At 42.2% G+C, this 20,495-nt stretch overlaps 1 protein-coding gene and 1 pseudogene across 1 annotated transcript; one reads left to right on the forward strand and one right to left on the reverse strand.

Annotated features, from left to right (window-relative positions):
* Positions 1–9,974: 9,974 nt before the first annotated feature.
* On the reverse strand, positions 9,975–11,000 carry LOC101765598 (protein STRICTOSIDINE SYNTHASE-LIKE 10). Its single transcript, XM_004974405.1, has one exon. The coding sequence runs from the start codon at positions 10,998–11,000 to the stop codon at positions 9,975–9,977; it is 1,026 nt and encodes a 341-aa protein (XP_004974462.1).
* Positions 11,001–16,164: 5,164 nt separating this feature from the next.
* On the forward strand, positions 16,165–19,208 carry LOC101766011 (annotated as a pseudogene).
* Positions 19,209–20,495: the final 1,287 nt, after the last annotated feature.

Below are 20,495 nucleotides of genomic sequence, written 5' to 3' on the forward strand. Positions count from 1 at the left end.
ATCGTGGTGTTTGGGTTGATGGAGAGGGCGTACCCTGGCCTCTCGTTTTATTTGGGGGTTCTCTTCAGGTGTCAGCTCCGAATCGGTTTCAGAACTCCAGCACAAAATCGGACTCGACAGGATTTTCCCTCGGCAAAGGAACAGAAACGGACACGGAGTTTCACCCAAGGAGAACTAGTACTGTGTGTTACCGTACAATTTTCAGAAGCAAGAGAATTCATGAATTTCATATATGCAGAGGTGCAGTCGTCAATTCTAGGCTTCTAGTTGAAGAACCGAGAATGTTGACACAGGAGAGTGTGCTAAAATCACAGAGAACGTTGACACAGACATTTAGGAACAGAGGCGTAAACATATGCAAATACAAGTAAATGCATGCGTTTTTACAAGGAATCCTGAAGAAAATTTTTCTCTATTTTTTTACCTTGCTCTTTGTCACATCCTGAAATTTTTAGGTTTCATGATGTGATTAAAAGGAATAATTAAACAAAGATTTTCTCATAATTTTAAAAAGATTTCCAACTATTTTTCTTGATAGGAAATCTAGTATGGGAAAAACAATTGATCGTTTTTGAATTAAATAAAATGTTTCTGTGTGTATTGCATTCATGCCGATGCATCTTGAAAAAGGTTTTAAAATGCGCTTAGGTTGCGAATAGATTCTTCTTAGAATTTTTCCAGATTTTTCTAGAATTTATTCTCATTTTCCTAGAACTCAATCAAAATTTTGGAGGGTTCTACAAGTCTTTCCAGGAGCTCCAAGTATTTTATTTAGGTTCCTCATTTCTCAAATAACCTCCAGGTATTTTTCTAATTTTTTTTTGAAGTTTTTGAGTATTTTTCGTGAGTTAATTACTATTTTAGGATTTTATGAAATTATTTTCGAATCTGAAATTAATTCCTGAAATTAGAAAAAGGATGAAAATAAATCTAGACTCCAACCCGACCTATATATGCTTTTCGGTGATCTCCTTGATATCCTCGTTCCAACGCCGCAAACCCCACCTCGTTTCGACAACTCCCACAGTTCGACGCCGAACATACGGATGTGTTAAACTCTAGCGAACTTTCTGACGAGAACTCCGGCGAACTTTCCGCGAGCAAATCCGGTGAAACCATCAATCCTCGGCAAAAGGCGAACGCACCAACACATTCGTCTCATCGTCCTTGTTCCGTTTTTGCCTTTCATGTGCGAGTTTGGGGGTTCATCTCCGGCGATCTCCGTTTTCCCTATGTTCCTGTGCGGCCATGGCCATGGTTGAGCTCCTGCTCGCCCTCGCCCTACGCGCCACCGCCCGACCGCGCTGCTGCCAACCGCTGCTACGCGCCGCCGCCGAGCGCCCCCTTTTGTCAGCCCAGGCGCCGCCGGCGAGTGGATAGTGTCGGCCGAAGGAAGAAGAAAGATGCTTTTGCGTTTTAACCCCTGAAGAAAACCGGAATCCTGAGATCCAGTCCAATCTATTTAAGCCCTCGGTTTTCATAGATAGGATCCTGGAAGTTTAGTTTTCTCGCAGTTAAACCCTTTATCTTGTGTAGGCTATATCTTTCAAGTTTTAGCTCCGTTTCTATCCATTCAAGTTGCGATAGATTTATAACAACATAAATGACATGTTAGTGGTGATATTTTCCATCATGCAGGTCTTTAAAAATAAATTTAATATTAATTTGATTATACCTATTTGAGTGCCTTTTCTTAATGAGAATTTAAGTAGGGTTTACATTGGTTTTTCATAATCACTAATGCTAGCTATTTAATTGAGTTTTCTGAATCAAATTAATGTAGACTTGTAGCTCGGCTTTTCTTAATCAAACTTAATTTGATTAATGTTCAGCATTGAATCAACTTTTCTAAATAAAAGTTGATTAGATTTTTACACCGACTTTTATAAATAAATATTAACTTGAATAATGCCAACGGAAATATGTTTTCCATAACAATTTGACCGACTTGAATCATAAAATATACGTTTAGATGTTTCACATAGTTTAGCTTTCCTAAAGTTAAGTGAGTAATTGGTGTAATTTATACAGGAACATTTATAAATAAAACTTGACTAGGTTTTTACCTCGGTCTTTGCTAATAAAGTATAATTTACATTAATTCCAACTGAGGGTTTTAACTTTCTGAAATATCTTTTACATATGTTTTTCTAATTAAAAGACCTAGCATATAGTCTTTCGTGCTATCATAAATGAAAATTGTTCGATAGCCGTTCTTTATCAGCTTTAGCTCTGTATCTCTTCGGAAGATCTAGTCTTCTGTAAAGCGGTAGATCTTTCTAGTTCCAGTTCCAGCTTAGATCCAGTTTCTTTTATAAATCTAACCAAGCCTTTCCTTTTCAAAGCACGATTTTTGCGCTTAGTGAGCTCAATAGTTTATCTTAGAGTTTCTGTTCTGCCTATTAGTCTGATCATGCTTGTCTCTGTTTCTCTTACAATCCTATGTCCAGTTCATAGCTGTCCTATACCCTAGTTATCTCTTTGTGAGTCAGCTATGTTCTTTATGGCCAAACCTTTCGCAGCCATCTTGTTAGTTGTTTATTTGCTGACTAGTTCAGTTTAGCTTTGACTAGTTTGTTATCCTTGCAACCTAGTTGCTCTCATTGTAGACTAGTCTTTCCTAAACCATAATTTAAGCTTTTCTTCTACTCTCTAGAATAGTTTATTTTTGTTGTTCTAGTTCGTTTCACCTTAACTTATGCGTGAGCTTGACTAATTCTTATTCAATTACCTTTCTAAATAAAAATTGATTAGGTTCTATCCCGGTTTTCATAAACTAAATTTAAATGGTTAATTCTTATTTATAACCAGCTTTTCTAAATAAAAGATATCTAATGTTATAGATGGGTTTTCATAAATAAAGTTGATATGCTTAATAATATTATAAATGTCTTTTCCACATTAACATGTTTAGTTGAACCCGAAATACAAAGTTATTCGATTAGATGTCTTATACATGCTCTGAGTTTCTAAGTTAATTGTTAAATTGGCATAACTTGTACTTGAATATTTACAAATAAAATATGATTAAGTTTATCATATTTTTAATGATTAGATATATAAGTTGCTTAATTCCAAATAGGGTATTTCTCTGAAATAACCTATATGCATGTTTTATTTAATTAAAAAGGATCAAGTGTATAGTCTTTTTATTCCCTCTTATAATTCAAACCTATCAATAGATTTGTCTTTTCAATCATAGTTGTCTTTAGTGTTTCTTGCTCTTTCGTCCTTTAGTAAGCTCTTTTCCTTATATTTTGGTGTATTGTTCTTAGTTGTACTTGTTTGTACGTTTGTGCCGATGATTGCTTCGAGTAAAAGGATCGTTGTTCGCAAGATTTGAAGATTAAGAGTTTCAAGAGACCAAGAGCTGAACAGCAGTAAGAGTAACTTTTCGTTGGAGAAAGGCAAGTGTCCCTAACCACCTTTCTATCTATACTTATTTATAATACCTTGATAATGTTAATTGGAACGTGGAGAACCACCCAGGAAAATAGTGCAACCACAAGAACTATATGGCTCTGTTCTTGGCTAATTAATTAGAGACTCTAGTTTAGGGTAATCTTACCGAAAGGGCCAGAGGGGGGACTGAGTCATTGTATAACTCGGTCCTCTTGGGAAGTGGGCTTTGCTAAGACACTATGCCCATTAGGGAGGTTTATATACACCAGACACCGAAACCTTTGTAAAGACCTTGTAGTGTCCCTATGCAGTCACACCTCGGTAGTGTGATGAGTGCCTGATTAGCACAGTATAGTTGGGTCCAAAGTTCTTTTGAACTTTTACATGACTTGTGGGTAAAGATGTACAACTTCTGCAGAGTGTAAAACTGATATATCAGCCGTGCTCAAGGTCAGGAGTGGCCTGGACCTCATATGATTAATAAACTTGAAGATGGACTTAAATCGTTATTCTAGTTATTTTTTGTGACCTTGCTGAGTACCAGCCGTAAGTGTACTCACCCTTGCTTACTTCTGCTCAGAAGAGGAAGGTGTGTGAAGCTTTTCTGAAGATGATGCTGAGTTCTACGCGTACGCAACCCCTAGTCGATTGCCTGTGAAGTTTGGAGCCTTCGTTGGATTAAGCTGTATATCTTTGATAGACTTGTAAGTTTTTATTTATATTCCTTTACATGATACTGTTACTGTTATTCACTAATGATGTTACTATATGTATGACACTAGATCCTGGCATACATATAGGTAGCACTTGGTTTTGTTTTAAAACCGAGTGTGACACTCTTGAGAAACCTAGTCTAACTAGTTTCATTCCTCAGTTTCCCCGTTGTGTGCTGATCTCATAGAAATAGACTTTTTTGAGGGCTCATAGAAATAGACTTATGATACACCTAGGTGCATATAGATAAAATTTATAAGTTTTTGAGCTCGTTATCTCTGGTTTTGCTATTTATCCTCGAAGTCTCCACAGCATATTTGAAAGAAAATGGAAAGGCCAATTTTAAACCCACCAGGTCCATTATTAAATTAGCCAGACCGGTTTTTGTGGTGTTCTTGGTGTTGCTTCAAACTTGTTTCAATTGTTTGGGTCCGCTCTGATATTTTGAGTTCAATGATTGTTAGAAGAGAGATGTGTTAGATTAAAAATGGGATATTGGCCAAGTCACTCTTTCGTCAAAGAAATTTTTTGTCGCCTCACATTCACCTCCACTCTGGTCACCATTTTAGTCCTTCACACTTCCATGCGTAAAAATCAATTCCAACCATTTTGAACTTTTATTAGGTGTAAAAAAAACCCAACCGATACTTCATTTATTTCAACGACAATGAGAATTGCTTAGGGGTTGTTGCATGAAGAATGAAACAATCAGCTAGACCATGATGAGGCCAACAAGCAAGACCGACACGATGGTGACATGCACAAAGCTGAGGTTAGCTGAAGACCCTGGCGCAGCCCTGACGGTGAAGGGGTTAACGTGCAGATCATGACGCCTGACGGCGTGCCGGGCGGGGCCGGCGCCGGTGACATCTTGGTGCAATTGTATAATTAGCTTCATTTCATCCAAAAACTTCATGTCAAGAGTTGCTGTCATGCTCAATTTTAAATGCATAAACAGATGATAAATTACATGTGCATTAGGATCAAGTTCCACACATGTAACACCTTCAGTAAATACCATAAATAGAGCCAAAGCGTAAAGAGAGTATTAAATTGATTACATGACAGAAAGTCTTTAAATTGAATAGCAAAATGAGTCTCAATTCTAGCAGCGAAACTCCAACGATGATGATGACTCCACATGCAGTTTACTGGTGGCACATGTATGCATACAAATCCACGAAGTCTTCAGGAACCTCCTCAAAGTAGTCTTGGTTTGAGCAGCGGTTTTAGCAAGGGTGAGTACACTTATGGTTGGTACTCAGCAAGCGTGAGGAATGTGTATGTAGCGAACATGGCCTTGATGAGCTCAAGCAAGAAGTGCAATGGCTGGCTCATGGGCAAATTGGCAAAGTTGAAGAGCAAGGACAAGGCGGACAATGTACAAGCTTCTCAAGACAAGAAGAGCAACGTCCAACCTTCTCAAGATAACCGTGATCACATGGTGAAGAACCTTGAGAAGGGAGCAACCGTGACTTGCTTCAAGTGTCATGAAGAAGGCCACAAGTCCTACCAATGCTCTCAAGTGAAGAAGATGAGAAAAGATGAGAACAAAAATATGAACTTCACCATCAAGAGCTCCCTCATCTACACCAAGCCCAACCACGAGAACAAGGCCAAGAGCAACACCTACGTCATTAAGAGGAAGACCAATGGCAAGGTGATTGCACATAAGGTTGGGAAGATGAAGAGGGAGTGGGGTTGGAACCGACCCATTTGGGTGCCCAAGGAAGTGATCACCAACATGAAAGGGCCTCAAAAGGTTTGGGTTCCAAAAGACACGTGAAGTCCATGATCGGCTAAGGGGGATTTGGAGGCTTAGCTCACAAGAAGATGATGGTTCAAGTCTAAGAAGCCATGCTCACGACATTGGACATATATGCCCAAGTCCCCTGGAGATATGCATTGCTTAATCTTCCAAGTGGTCTTCTTCTCAAACCCCTCTTCTTATGAGCTACCTCCATGCATGATATGTTCTAAGCTTCCTAGTATTTCATGTCGTTTAGTTGTGCACTTTTTTTCACACCATCATGTTGTGCACACACATAGGGGGAGCTTCGCTAATGTCATGCTAGTTTCATGAATTATGTTTCCATCCTAGTCATTTTTTAAGTGGTATCTTCATTGGTACCATCACATGTGGATCATGGTTCATGAAGCTATCTCCCTAGGCTACTAATGATTTCCTTTGATCTATGTTTGCAAGGTCTTGTAGGCTTATAAATGGAAGAGGTTGCCTTTTTGGCGATTTGATTCCAAAGGGGGAGAAATGTGGAATCAAAGCAAGAGCCAATGGAAGAACCTATGCGTAAACATACATACGGGGAGAAATACAAGAAAAAGGGAGAATTACATCAAGGGGGAGTCATATGAAGATGTTCAAAGGCGGAGGTTGGGTGATGGTAAGCATCCAAGCAAGTGTAAGTGGTTCAATTGGTCAATTTTTGCAAAATTATGCTTGCTTTTAGTGTGTTGTCATAAATCACCAAAAAATAGGGAGATTGTAGCAAACATAGTCTTGATAAGACATTTGTTCATGATTTTGGTGATTCAATGACAATATGGTCATTAGGACTAACAAAGTGTTGAGAACATGTTGTGAAGGTATTCTAGGTCCCAAGGAAGCAACCACAATCAAAGTGAAGAAAACGAAGGAAATAGGCACCATCGGATGTTCTGATGGTCCCCAAGAAGGTGTTAGAGTAATTGCTACGCTGCAAAGAAGACCAGGCAGAGTCAACCATCGGATGTTCCGATGGTCACTTTTAGTGTCGGACGAATTCTGAGGGACAGGCTTGGAAGGAGGAAATCCAATAGCATCGGATGATCAGATGGCAGGCCAAGGGAAGCGTCGGATGAAGTAAATTTACTTCACAAACTTCCAGATAGGTTTTGGGAAAAAAACCGTTCAGCAGTGGATGAAACAACGGTATCATCAGATGAAGCGTCGGATGAATTTTGGATGTGTTAGTAAAGAACTTGGGCACTGGGAGGTCAACGGCTAGTTGAACCGGATGTTCCGATGCAGGCCAAAAATAGACCATTGGAACATCGGATGGTATCCTTTTTTCACTAGCCATTGGAGCAGCAACTCTTTAAGCCCTTGGATCTATTTATACCCCCACCACTCGCACATTTGGAGTTGCTGAAGTGTCCAGGGATGCATTGAAGACCAAGACTCATCAAGAACACTTCCATGCCACCAAAAGTGCTTAAGTGATCCATCAAAGGCTCAGCACAAGCTTAGAAGAGTGATTAGTGCTAGGATAGGTCTAGACAGGAGTGAGTGCAAGGTGTGCTGACCTTGTGATCAGGTTCTAGAGTGAACCACCGCTGTACAAGAGGTGTTCTGGCACCTTGGAGCCTTGGTGGCTCGCCGGCAAGTATTCGACCCTCCGGCTTGGTGTGGAGCGGCGTTGACGACCTTGTGCGAGACACGTGGAGACCCCTATCTTTCATGGAGAAGCTCCTTAGTGAAGGCGACATCAATGTGACTGAGGGACTTGGCGTGATCCTTTGTGGCCAAGCCTTTGTGGCAAGTCAAGTAGCACCTTGGGAGAGACTTGGTGACCGGGAGGAAATATTCTTGTGTGAGTGCTTTTACAACATGGACTAGTTGTGTCTTAGTGCCTACCAATACCACGGGATAAATCCTTGTGTCAAGAGTTTGCTTCCCCTCATCCCCTTCTTACGTTTCCGCATTTCATAATTGCAACTTGTGTGCCTTTAGTTTCCTAGAGTAGTATCTGGATAGGATTGGCTATAGGTTGCAAAATTTGTTTTAGGATGAGGGTTTCACACTAGATCAATTATAGATTGCACATTTAGATAGCATGATCTAGTTCATGTTTTGTTAAATCTAGTGGAAGCTATAGGTTTAGTTTTTAAGTTGCCTAATTCACACCCTCCCTCTCTTAGGCTATGAGCACCGATTCCTTTCAGTATAGTGTAAGGCTATGCATGGGATAGGCTAAGGTTTAACAACATGTCAGCATTTTAATTGGTTGGTCAAGTTTTATTAGCAATTACTAAGTATACCCACATTAAGCATGAACATAAATAAATAAAACAGCAACAAATAACATCAATTTAATTCAACTTCTGTTAAAATTAATCATTTGATGGTCCAGACCGCTCTAACCATAAGCACGGCTGATCGATCAGTTTTAGACACTCTGCAGAGGTTGTACATCTTTACCCACAAGTCGTGTTTCCCCATATCGCCCGAGGTAACTAGCCTCTTAAACACTTCCAAGGTGAGTGGCTATGGATTCACTACGAGAACTTTACAAAGATTCCCTAGTAGATAACAGCTCGCTAAGGATTCAGGTCGAAGCAAAGCATAAACCTCTCTCAAACTGCGAAGCTACCATAGAGCAGATCTGTTCAAGGGCCGGTTATACTACATCAACGCCTCCCTTATTGCCCTTTTGGTAAGATTATCACCCACTAGAGTTTCGAATTAATTAGCCAAGCCAAAGCCATATAGCCTTGTGGTTGCACTGTTTTCCTGGGTGGTCGCTCCATGTTCCAATTACATGATGCTCTTGTATTAAGTGAAAGGTATAGCATAAGTAAAACAAGTTTAATCATTGGTCCATTAAAACCACCATATCCAAGTTGAGCAACTAAGCAAGTACTACCCAACATAAAGTAAAACCCAGGTGAACAAGGCATAGGGATTAAAACTAGCCACTCCTTAGATAGGACCCATCATGTTTAATCATTAAATTGCATAGCGTGTGTACATAAAAGTAAATGTTGCATAGGTTCAAATTGTGATCAAGGACAACACTTGTCTTCCTGAACGTGCTCTTGCTGCTCAAAGCATTCGGAAGCTTGATCTTCGAATCCCTCGAACTGTGATCTTTCTACTCGCATCAAACAAGTACGCACAAGCACATAAAAGAATAAAATAAGAAAATAATACACCAAAAAGTAGCAATAGAGCAAAACAATATCATAAAACTATTCTATGCATTAAGACGAACACATGAGTGAAAGAATTACTCAACACGGATTTAAAATGCTAAAGATAAAATTCTAATAAATTTATTAAATTGCAAAAGTTGAAAATTAGGGTGTTACAGTTGCCCTAGGCCCATTGCCTTTGCTACATGTATGATTGTATCAGTAATACAGGCATCTTCAGCAACTAGCCAATTCCCAGCTGGTTGCTGCAAAACCAATCTAGTGACAAAGCTGTCCCTCGTGAAAGCACTAATTGTGCAAAAATAAATTGTTCCTGAGCTGCTGTGAAGTAGAAAAAGGATTCTAGAACTGTTTGTACGGCTCTATCTCTCGAGAAAAAAGTGTGCCTGAAGGAGAAAATATTTGAGGGAAGCAACTTGACTCACTATATATGAAAACTTTGAACTGTTCGTGTTTCCAAAATAAAAGCTTTGAACTGTTCGTTTTCACGACCTTTTATGAACACTATCGGCAGGTTCGTTTATACGGCAAATAGTTCACCGCAGGCTCTTCAACTTACTATATGATTATAAAATATATGAAAGATCAAACACATCTCAAATATATCCTCACTAAACTCTAGGCACAGGGAAAAGGGGTTGAGGCTCCTCCAAGTGCCAACTGCAAGCAGGTTGCTCAAACGTAGAAGCAGTAAATCTCTGAAATCAAGACAAATTATTACATGGATATTTAGTAACAACTATGACCAATAATTTATTTTTGAAGAACTTTAACCCTTACAATAATAGAAGACAAAGCTTATCTAATATAACTAAAATTTATTCTAAACCTAGTTACTCTTAACAATGCTTACGCATGACCACTTCACGGATCCTAGACATTAATAAGATAAAGCTTATGTGATATACCTAAAATCTATCCTAGACCTAGCTACTCTTGACGATGCTCACATAGGACAACTCTACGGACCCAAGATATATTTTGCCGTCCTCTCGTTCGACCACCTCTGTTGGCCTGACATCCTTCGGACCCGTCATCTCTTGCAGCTTCTCGCCTTGAGAGCCGATCCTAATAGCGACCAAGTGACTGTCCTTTCCAAACGGGAGCTCATACTTCTCACGGTGCAGCGCCACCCAATACCCTCCCTTTCCATCGGGTCTCACATTATCCGGGTATCCCTGCAGGTCGGTAAATAGCTCAGATGTACCGGCCTTAGGCCCTCGGATCCAGTACCTCATTAGCTTGCATGGTCCCGTGAGAGCGACGATGAGGTGACTCCTGTCGGCACTGATGGCGATGCCATTAGGATAGGTCACGCCGGACTGAAGCACGGTGACCTTGTTAGTCCGTCGGTTGTATCTCATGATCCGTCCCGTGGAGTCTCCTGACGAGGTCACCATCTGATGCTGTGCCCGCGTGTACGTCGTGCTACTATCGGTGAAGTAGACGTCGCCGGTGACCTGATCAACATCCACCCCGTTGGTGAAGCGCAGCGGCGCACCGCCGGCCTCAGTGGCAAGCACGGTCGCCTCCCCACCGTTCGGCCCGACGCGCATCAGCCCCATGTATGCGTCCGCGATGTATAGGTTGCCGGAGTTGTTGTGGAACCGAAGGCCCAGCGGCCGGCCGCAGGAGCTCTCCCTGGCGACGGCCGGGAGCTCAGACGTCACGCCGCAGTCGTTCTTGGTGTAGCTCGGGCTGTAGGCGAACGTCGTCCACCCGGCGCCCTCGCCGGCATACTTGAGCACGCGGCCGTCGGAGATGCTGACGTAGGGCCCGGCGCCGTGGCGGTCGAACGCGACGCTCTCGGGGCCGATGAGCCCGTCGGGCAGTTCCAGGCGCTGGGTGTTGGTGGCGTCGATGGCCTTGGCTACGGCGGCCGAGGGCAGGACCAGTAGGACGGCGAACAGGATCGTCGCGAGCTGAGGCAGCTTCGACGCCCTCCGCCCCATGGTCGTCGCGGTGGTTCTGTCTTGCTGTTGTTGGCTGTTGACGCTGCTTCTGTTGTTTGGCTTTGATGGAAAGGGCGTACCCTCTGTCTGGCGTTTTATTTGGCGGCTCCTTCAGGCTTCAGGTGATAAATCCGACTCGGCTTCAGCGCTCAGCACAGAGAAGGACTGTATCGGAGTCTCCCTCGGCAAGGGAATAGAAACGGACTCCGAATCCGAACCAGTTCCCGTATAAAAGACGTACTATGTTACGTGCAATTTTCATAAGCAGTAGAATTCATGAATTTCGAATATGCTACATACCGAAGCTTAAAAGAGAAAATTGCTGGGCGTGCACACACGAAGAAAAAGCGGCCGACTTACAATATTTTTTTCCGGCAGCCATGCAGCAGCCCCAACCCCGTATAGTGGACCTCAATTGGGATCTTCTTCGCCTCAACCAGTATGATCTGTCATTTCTAGACTCACCGTTCTCCGAAGAGGAAATCAATCAATCAATCCTTAGCATGCCAGGGGATAAAGCACCTGGTTCGGACGGGTTTACGGGGTTATTCCTAAAATCATGCTGGAGCACCATAAAACAGGATGTAATGGCAGCAGTAAACGCATTCTACGGTCTCCGATGCAACAGCCTCCAACTAATTAACACAGCTACCATCATACTCATCCTGAAGAAAGAGGGGGCGAACACCGTGCATGACTTCAGGTCTATAAGCCTCATTCACTCATTCATCAAGATCATCACGAAGGCTATGGCACTGAGATTGCAACCCCACATGAATGCAATTGTCTCCAAATGCCAAAGCGCATTTATTAAGACGCGGAGTATCCATGACAACTTTATGACAGTGCGAAGTACGGCAAGAAGATATCGTAGAAACAAAGTGCCGGCTATTTTCCTCAAATTGGACATCGCTAAAGCCTTCGACTCCATACGATGGGACTACCTTCTCCTACTTCAGCGTCACTTGGGATTCCCCGCGCGCTGGTGCGATTGGACTGCGGCCATTCTGTCTACTTCTTCCTCACGCGTCCTCCTAAATGGAGTCCCGAACCCACCAATAAAACATGGCCGTGGGTTGAGGCAAGGTGACCCATTATCACCGCTGCTATTCGTTATAGCGATCGATCCCCTACAAAGAATCCTACAATTAGCGACAGATATGAACATCCTTACTAGACTACGTGGAAGGGCGCCCACATGCCGTATTTCGATGTACGTGGATGATGCAGCATTATTCATAGCACCAAGAAAAGAGGAAATTGATGCACTAACTAACATCTTGGAAAATTTCGGGGAAGCAGCAGGTCTCAAAACAGACTTCCGCAAATCGACTATCGTCCCTATCTGTTGCGAAGGCATGCAATTGGACGTGGTACTGGAAAATCTACCGGCGAGGAGGGGAGCCTTTCCAATCAGATACCTTGGGCTACCACTATCCACACTAAGACTGAAAGCTGTAGATTTCCAACCCTTGTTAGACAAGGTCGTGGCCAAGTTAAATAGTTGGAGTGGTAGAAACATGACGACAGCTGGCAGACTCACTTTGGTCAAATCGATACTAACTGCTCAGCCGGTTTACTTACTGTCGGCCCTCAAAGTGCCCAAAGAGATATTGAAGATTATCGATGCTAAGCGAAGGAAATTCCTATGGGCGGGGATGGAGCCGCTCACAGGTGGGAAATGCAAAGTGAATTGGACACGATCTGCAAGGCCTAGGAGGGGAGGAGGACTAGGTGTGTTACACCTCGAAAAATTCTCCTGGGCCTTGCGGTTACGGTGGCTCTGGCAGGACTAGATGAAAGATGGACCTTCCTGGGAGAGCCAGGACATCCCTTGCTCCCAAACAGACCGCAAACTCTTTGCGGCAGCAACCAAGATCACAGTGGGAGATGGCAACAAGACTTCCTTCTGGGACAGTGGCTGGGTAAGTAGACAAAGGCCAAGGGACATTGCGCCAAATCTATATCATATCTCCAGAAGGAAAAACAGGACACTATATGATGCAGTCACAAATCGCACGTGGATAAGAGATTTAAACCTTCTTCATCAAGGATTTACCGCCACATATTTCATTGAGTACTACCGACTATGGGTTGAGACCAACCGCCTGCACCTTACGCCAGGCATCCCGGACACCATCACATGGAAATTCACGCCGAATGGGAAATATAGCACACAATCGGCATACAGAGTACAATTCATAGGATCCATGACAACTAATCTCAAGAACCTAATCTGGAAAATATGGGTGCCACCAAAGTGCAAATTCTTCAGCTGATTGGCCGTGCAAGATAGAATTTGGACAGCGGACAGACTCCAGCGTCGGGGATGGACCAGTAACCCAACCTGCCCCTTTTGCAGCACAGTGTAGGAGACAGGGTATCACCTTTTCACCGACTGCAGTTTCACACGGCTAATTTGGATGGAAATTAACACATGGACGCAATGCCCTAATGTTGATCCAAGCCGCTGGGATAGGCACGACTCCATACATAATTGGTGGACAGCTACGCTGGCTAGCCCGATGGCTGAGGGAAACGGGGGAAAGGGTTGTGGACCCTCATTATCCTCGTTCTTTGGGAGATCTGGCTAGAGAGAAATCGGAGGGTCTTCCAACACAAAGACAAGACGGTTACCCAGATAACCGACGGCATCAAGAACCAAGCTGCGATGTGGGTCGTTGCGGGAGCTAAACACTTGGGGGACTTTCTCTCAGGTTGAGTGTTCCGTTTTGTACTAGTTGTCATAGTGGAGTTCTACCTCCCTGTTTCGGGGATGCGAGTGTACAGCTTGTATAGTATGTTTGTATACGGCCCATCAGGCTTTTCCTCTCTTTTAATATAGCAGCAGCTCTCCTGCTGGCTCGTTTCAAAAAAAAAATATGCTGACATGGAGTCTCCTAGGTTTCTAGCCGAGCGAAGAGACGAATTTGATCACGTATAATGTTAGTCCAAAAATACTTTCAATAACCAGCTGGTGCCGCGGGCACAGAGACAACCAGTATCATTGCCACCTTTTTTGTGCGCCAATTGCATAGTGGACCTCCAACTAGTATGAAATTTCTATTTTTCAACCTTCATTTCAGAACGGGCAGCTAAAATGTCAAAACCATTTCGCGCAAATGCCACATGGAATAAAAATTGGAAGGGATCTGCTGAGTTGTTGGAGGTGTTTTTATAATACCCATCACATGATTGGGCATAAGCACCAGGTAACACTATAGAAAAAGGAATTACAGCATATAACAAAATGCATTGACCAAAGTCAAACTCTAGAAGTGTTGCATCCTAGGCCCGAGGCAACCTTTTACTAATGACACTCGAGGAAAAGTTATGCACCCCTCTCTCAACAGAACTGACCTTTCATCCACCCCTTTTATCCTGGCTAACATTAGGCCCGTGACTAAAGTGGGAGCTTTAGTCCCAGATGTAAATACCAACCGGGACTAAAGCCCCCCTTTAGTCCTGGTTGTAACGGTCGAAAAAATCGCACCGACGCCGTCCCCGTTTTATCCCGGTTGGAAGCTCCAACCGGGACAAAATATCCCCCCTTTTGTCATTGTTGGAGTTACAAACCGGGACAAAAGAGTTAGTCCCAGTTGGTAATTCCAACAGGGACAAAAGGGTGTGTCTTTTTAGGCGACTTTTGGTTGGTTTTGGCTTGCCACCATGGACCATGCTCAGGAGATAGATCTTTTGCCTTGACGGGCTATTGTGTGTGTGCACCTGATAAAGGAGTTTCTTTGATGAAATCCGAGTAGAAATCGAGATTGTGGTCTTCAATTATCTCTGATCCAGATTTTGACTTGAATAAGGTTGCTTGATAAACCAAAGCCATGTCTCGGAGTCCAAATGGAAATTGACTCGAAGTTTGATTCGGTTTGAGCGATGGCCTATTTGCATGCTTGTGGGAGCCAGTTCGAGTTATTGTAGAGTTTGAGTTGTACTCGAGCTCACTGTTTGTCAGATTAAAAATTTTGTTGAATTTCTCGACGAAATCCTCCGTAGCTTGTCGACGAAGGGTGACGTCGAGTTGCTTCTTCTCCGGGGCCTCTGTGATGTAGCGATGGAAACTTCCAGCACCATTGGAATTGCAGACCCAGGAGCTGAAGATGAAAGTTGCGCCAGCTTCGAACGCAATCATAGGCTTGATGATGACTTGATCCATCGAACTCGTGTGGAGGATTTTGGCGACTTCCCCTACCTGGCACGCCAGCTATCAGTGTTTTAACCCGACAACCTGCCTAGGGAGTACCCAAGGTAGAGTTTTTGGTTAGTGGGTGTAACCAAAATCAAGAGCTCGATGGTGTACGTAGGCATGCGATTTTGACAGGTTCGGGCCACTAGATTGCGTAATACCCTACGTCCTGTATGTTGTTTGCTTGTATTCGATTGAACCTATCTTGAGGGGTCCCCTACCCTCCCTTATATACCGGGGGAGTAGGGTTACAGATTAGTTGTCATACAGGAGTACTAGTCGGATTCGACAAGAGGGTTCTACTCTAACTCGGAGGAGTAGTTTCCATGTCTTCGACTAGTCCCCTGGAGTCCATGTAGACTACGCCACCCTGTACCATAGTCTCCATGTCTTGATACGATTCGGTGCACGTCTTCTGGTGTGAGTCCGTACAAGTCTTCTGGTGGGCCCATAGGTGTATGGCCGACACATGGCAGTACTCAAGTACATTCGAAGACCCAATCCGATGAAGTACTCAAAAGGAGCACCACAAACTAGTCAGAGACATCTACAAAAGTACTCAGGACTGCTACATTTGACTAAAAAGTACTCAGGGGCTTGTCGGCCATACATCTATAGGCTCACCGAGAGACTTGGACAGTCCTAGATATGGGCTGTGTACCGAGACGTGTCAGACATGGAGACTACAGTGCAGGACGGCGTGGTATATGTGGAGGACAAGAACTAGTTGAGGATTAGGAAACTACTCATAGCAATTAGAGTAGGACTCTCTAGTCAAATCCAATTAGCAGGGCTGAGCCCAAGCAGATGCGACCTGTGCAATCGCACAGGGCCTCCAAATTCTAGGGGCCCACCAGAGCAGGGCACAGGAGACCGCAGACCTATAGTCCGTTAGGCCACGGCACGGGCGCACGGCAAGTCTGTCCATCCGCTGATCCGCCGATCCACATTCCAGTTCCACGGGTGATGGGTCACGGGACTCCAGGCATCATGGGACTCCAGGACAGGGCAGGCGGTGTGAAATCAATTGGCTGGGACAATGGGACTCCAGGCAAGCATCAGGCAACCAGGCATCAGGGTCAGGCCAGGGCGTCGGCTCCAAGCGTCACCGCCAAGTTGGTCACCGCTGGGCGTTGACTCACCACGATCCACGTCAGGCTCTCAGGCGCAGATTGTTTTTCACCGGCTAATTGCTTTTCGCTCGCCAGCCGATTGCTTTGTGAATTGTGATTGATCGAGTCTCCAGGTGTACTAATAATTTGGTCCAGTTAATTTTCAATATTTTAATCAATGTTGATGGGTGATGACTAATGACTAATATAATATTGATCCATCTAGGTGTTCAATTATCTTTATTCTGGTTCTGGATTATCTAGTGTTCCAAGGTTCTAGTCATGTCTTCTACAAACCGGTCTAGAAAGTATGAATCTGGTTACCAAAAGCGTAAGAAAAAACAAAGAATAGAGGATTTAACTCAATCTGAAAAGGGGGCTATGGATAAATTTGTTAGAAAAGAGTCACAAGTGTCCACCGATAATCGATAATCAGTCACTTGGTCAGGGACAGGGAACTGCACTTGATAATAATGATGACAATGATTCTAGAGATGGTCAAATAGAGTCAGAAAATATTGTTGGGGTCGAGAAAGTTCTTATCGATAACACAACATTGAAATGGATAACAATGCTAATAACATTGAAATGGATATTTGATCCTAGATATTGGGATTCCATTGATGATAAACAAATTGATATTTTAGCACAAAAGGACCCTAGAAGAGATTTATCAATTCAGAAAGATCCTAAGGATAGATATTCTAGAAGGTTTTCTACACTATTCTATACAAGAATTTTATCAAATGGAGAGCACTGTGATAGGGATTGGCTTGTCTACTCTAAGGAATTTGATAGGATCTTTTGCTTTGGTTGTAAATTATTTACAAAAGGCCATCGAAAAGGTCAGTTGGCAAATGAGGGGTTTAATGATTGGAGACATCTTGCTAATAGACTTAAAGAGCATGAGACAAGTGCAGATCATGTATCGAGTATGACAACTTGGTATGAGTTGCGTAGTAGATTGCAAAAGGATCAAACTATTGATAAAGCCGCTCAACGACAACTCAAGAAAGAAAAGGACCATTGGAGAAAAGTTTTGTTTGTAATTGTTAGCATTGTTAAATTTCTTGCCAAGCATAATCTAGCTTTTCGTGGGACTAATAGCAGACTATATGAAGATAGCAATGGGAATTTCTTGGGATTGGTAGAGATGTTGGTTGAATTTGACCCAATTATTCAAGAAAATGTTCGTTGTATTACAAGTGAGGAAACTCAATCTCATTATCTTGATTTTAAGATTCAAAATGAGTTGATACACTTGCTTGCTTCTGCTATTAAGTCTGAAATTATTAAGAAAATAAAGAGTGTAAAGTACTTCTATGTCATACTTGATTGTACTCCTAATGCAAGCCAACAAGAACAAATGTCCTTAATTATAAAATATGTTGACTCATCTTCAAGTGATGTTCGCATAGAAGAATCCTTTCTAGGATTTTTGGATGTCAATGATACAATTGGGCAAGGAATTTTTGATGTGCTAGAGAATGAACTAAAGCTCCTTGGTCTTGATATAGATGATGTGAGAGGACAAGGTTATGACAATGGGTCAAATATGAAAGGAAAACATAAAGGGGTAAAAAAAGAAACTTTTGGATGTAAATTCTCGTGCTTTCTATTCTACTTGTGGTTGCCATAGCCTTAATTTAACACTTTGTGATATGGCTAAGACTTGTGGTAAAGCTAAGGACTTCCTTGGAATCATCCAGCGCATCTATACATCTTTTGCTAATTCTACTAAGAAATGGCAGATTCTGAAAGATAACATATCAGGATTGACTCTCAAGTTAGTATCAGCTACACGTTGGGAGAGTCGTGTTGAAAATGTTAAAGCTATTAGATTTCAGTGCACAGACATTCGAGAGGCTCTACTTCAGGTACCCAATATTGTTGTATTGATATTTGATAATGATGTACTTATTTTGGCTATCTCCAACTATAACACATATTTTCTTGCTTTCAATTTCAGGTATCTGATGTTGATAATGATCCAAAAACAAACAGTGAGGCTAAGGGCTTGGAAACAATGAACTTGGAGAGTATGAATTTATAGTGGCAATATTAATTTGGTATGAGGTATTATATGCCGTTAATTTAGTAAGCAAACACTTGCAAGCAAAGGATATGCTTATTGATGTTGCTATTGAGAAGGTGGAAGGGCTGATTTCTTTCTTCAAGGGTTATAGGGAAACTCGTTTCTTAGAAGCATTAGAGATTGCCAAAGGAATTGCACTTGAGATGGATATTGGTACAACGTTTCATAAAAGAAGAGAAATTAAAAGAAAGAGACATTTTGATGATAACCTAGATGACACAAATGCTGCTACACAGTCTGCAGAGGACCTATTTAGAATTAACTATTTTGTACCTATTGTTGATCAAGCAATTTCCTCACTTACAACAAGATTTGAACAATACCAGAGTTACCAAAAAAAATTTGGTTTCTTATTTACCTCTGAAACGTTATAGTCATTGGATGACATGAGTTTGAAATCTTCTTGTGTTAATCTTGGGGCTGTCCTTACAAAAGATGGAAAATCTGATGTTGATGCCAATGATTTGTATGTGGAGTTGAAGTTTCTTCAAGGTTTCATCCCTAAAGAAAGTATGGGTCCTATTGAAATTCGAAAGTTCCTAAAGCAGTATGATTGTTTTTCCAATGCAAGTATTGCATATAGAGTTCTATTGACCATTCCTGTGACCGCTGCATCGGCAGAGCGAAGCTTTTCTAAATTGAAACTATTGAAGTCATATTTGTGTTCGACAATGACACAACAAAGACTTAATGATTTGGCCACAATAGCACTTGAGAGTGAAGTGCTAGAGAAGATTGCTTATGAGCGTATCATTGAAGATTTCATTTCAAGGAACACTAAAAGAATGAAGCACTTCGAGTAAAGATTATGAAAGCAAGAGTCGAATAGGTACGGTTTTTGATAAATCTTATTGTGATATATATCATATATCTTATTTGTAGTCCTATTTTTTAGGGAGGTAGGCCTCATTTTAGAGTTTGGCACAGGGTCTCGATTTTTAACGGCTCGGACCTGCCGATTAGTATTCTTGTAAAAAACCGACTTGTGACCCTGCCCCCGGCAATATAAGGCGAGGCAGGGATCCCCTCCAAACAAGTCTAACCAATACAATCCAACCAACACACAGGACGTAGGGTATTATGCGACATAAGCAGCCCGAACCTATCTAAATCGTGTGTTCAAGTTCACCTTCAAGTTCCTGATCTTGGCGAGCTCCACACATAAAACACTACCTCGGGTACCTCCTCGATAGGTTGTCGGGTCTAAACACCGACAATATGTACAAGGTACCTATTTTAGTGTTGTCAGGCTTGACATGGTTGTTCTTCCTCTATGGTGTAAACATCAACATAATTGACAGTCACGACATCAGGTTCCAAGAATGCCTTTAGTCGCTGTCCATTCACAAAATTTTGATCTCCTTTGACATCCATAATCATTACCGCTCCGATAGGTGATACAGAATGAACCACGCATGGTCTGTCCCACTAGCTCATCAATTTTCCTTTACCAAAGAGTTTGATTCTAGAGTTTGAACAGTAGCACTTTGTCTCCTTCTTTGAATTCTTTCTTGTAAAGCCATTTATCAAACTACCTCTTTATTCTTTCCTTATAAATGCTTGCACTGTGGTAAGTTTTAAGTCTCGTCTCTTCTAATTCACTTATTTGAATTCTTCTTTTTTACTCTTGCAGCACCAACATCAAGGTCTATTTCCTTTATAGCCCAATAATCTTTATGTTCGAGTTCAACGGGAAGGTGGCATGTTTTTCCATAGACAAATTGATATGGGGTCATACCTATAGGTGTTTTGTGAGCTGTCCTGTATGCCCATAATGCTCCATCTAACCTCTTTGACCAATCCTTTCCTCTGATCACCGTCTTCTTCAGGATATCCTTCAGTTGTTTATTAGAAGTTTCTGGTTATCCATTTGTTTGAGGATGATAGGTTTATTAGAAGTTTCTAGTTATCCATTTGTTTGAGGATGATAGGCTGTAGATACTCTATGTTCAATCACCAATTTTGATAGACATTTGCAAAAATCTTTTCGTGTGAAATGTGATCATCCATCCCTGATCAAAATTCTTGGCACTCCATACCTAGGAAATATTATAGTCTTAATCATGTGAATTGATTCTTTTGTTGATGCC

Source organism: Setaria italica, chromosome VI (assembly GCF_000263155.2).
Source record: "Setaria italica strain Yugu1 chromosome VI, Setaria_italica_v2.0, whole genome shotgun sequence".
NCBI classification, from domain to species: Eukaryota; Viridiplantae; Streptophyta; class Magnoliopsida; order Poales; family Poaceae; genus Setaria; species Setaria italica.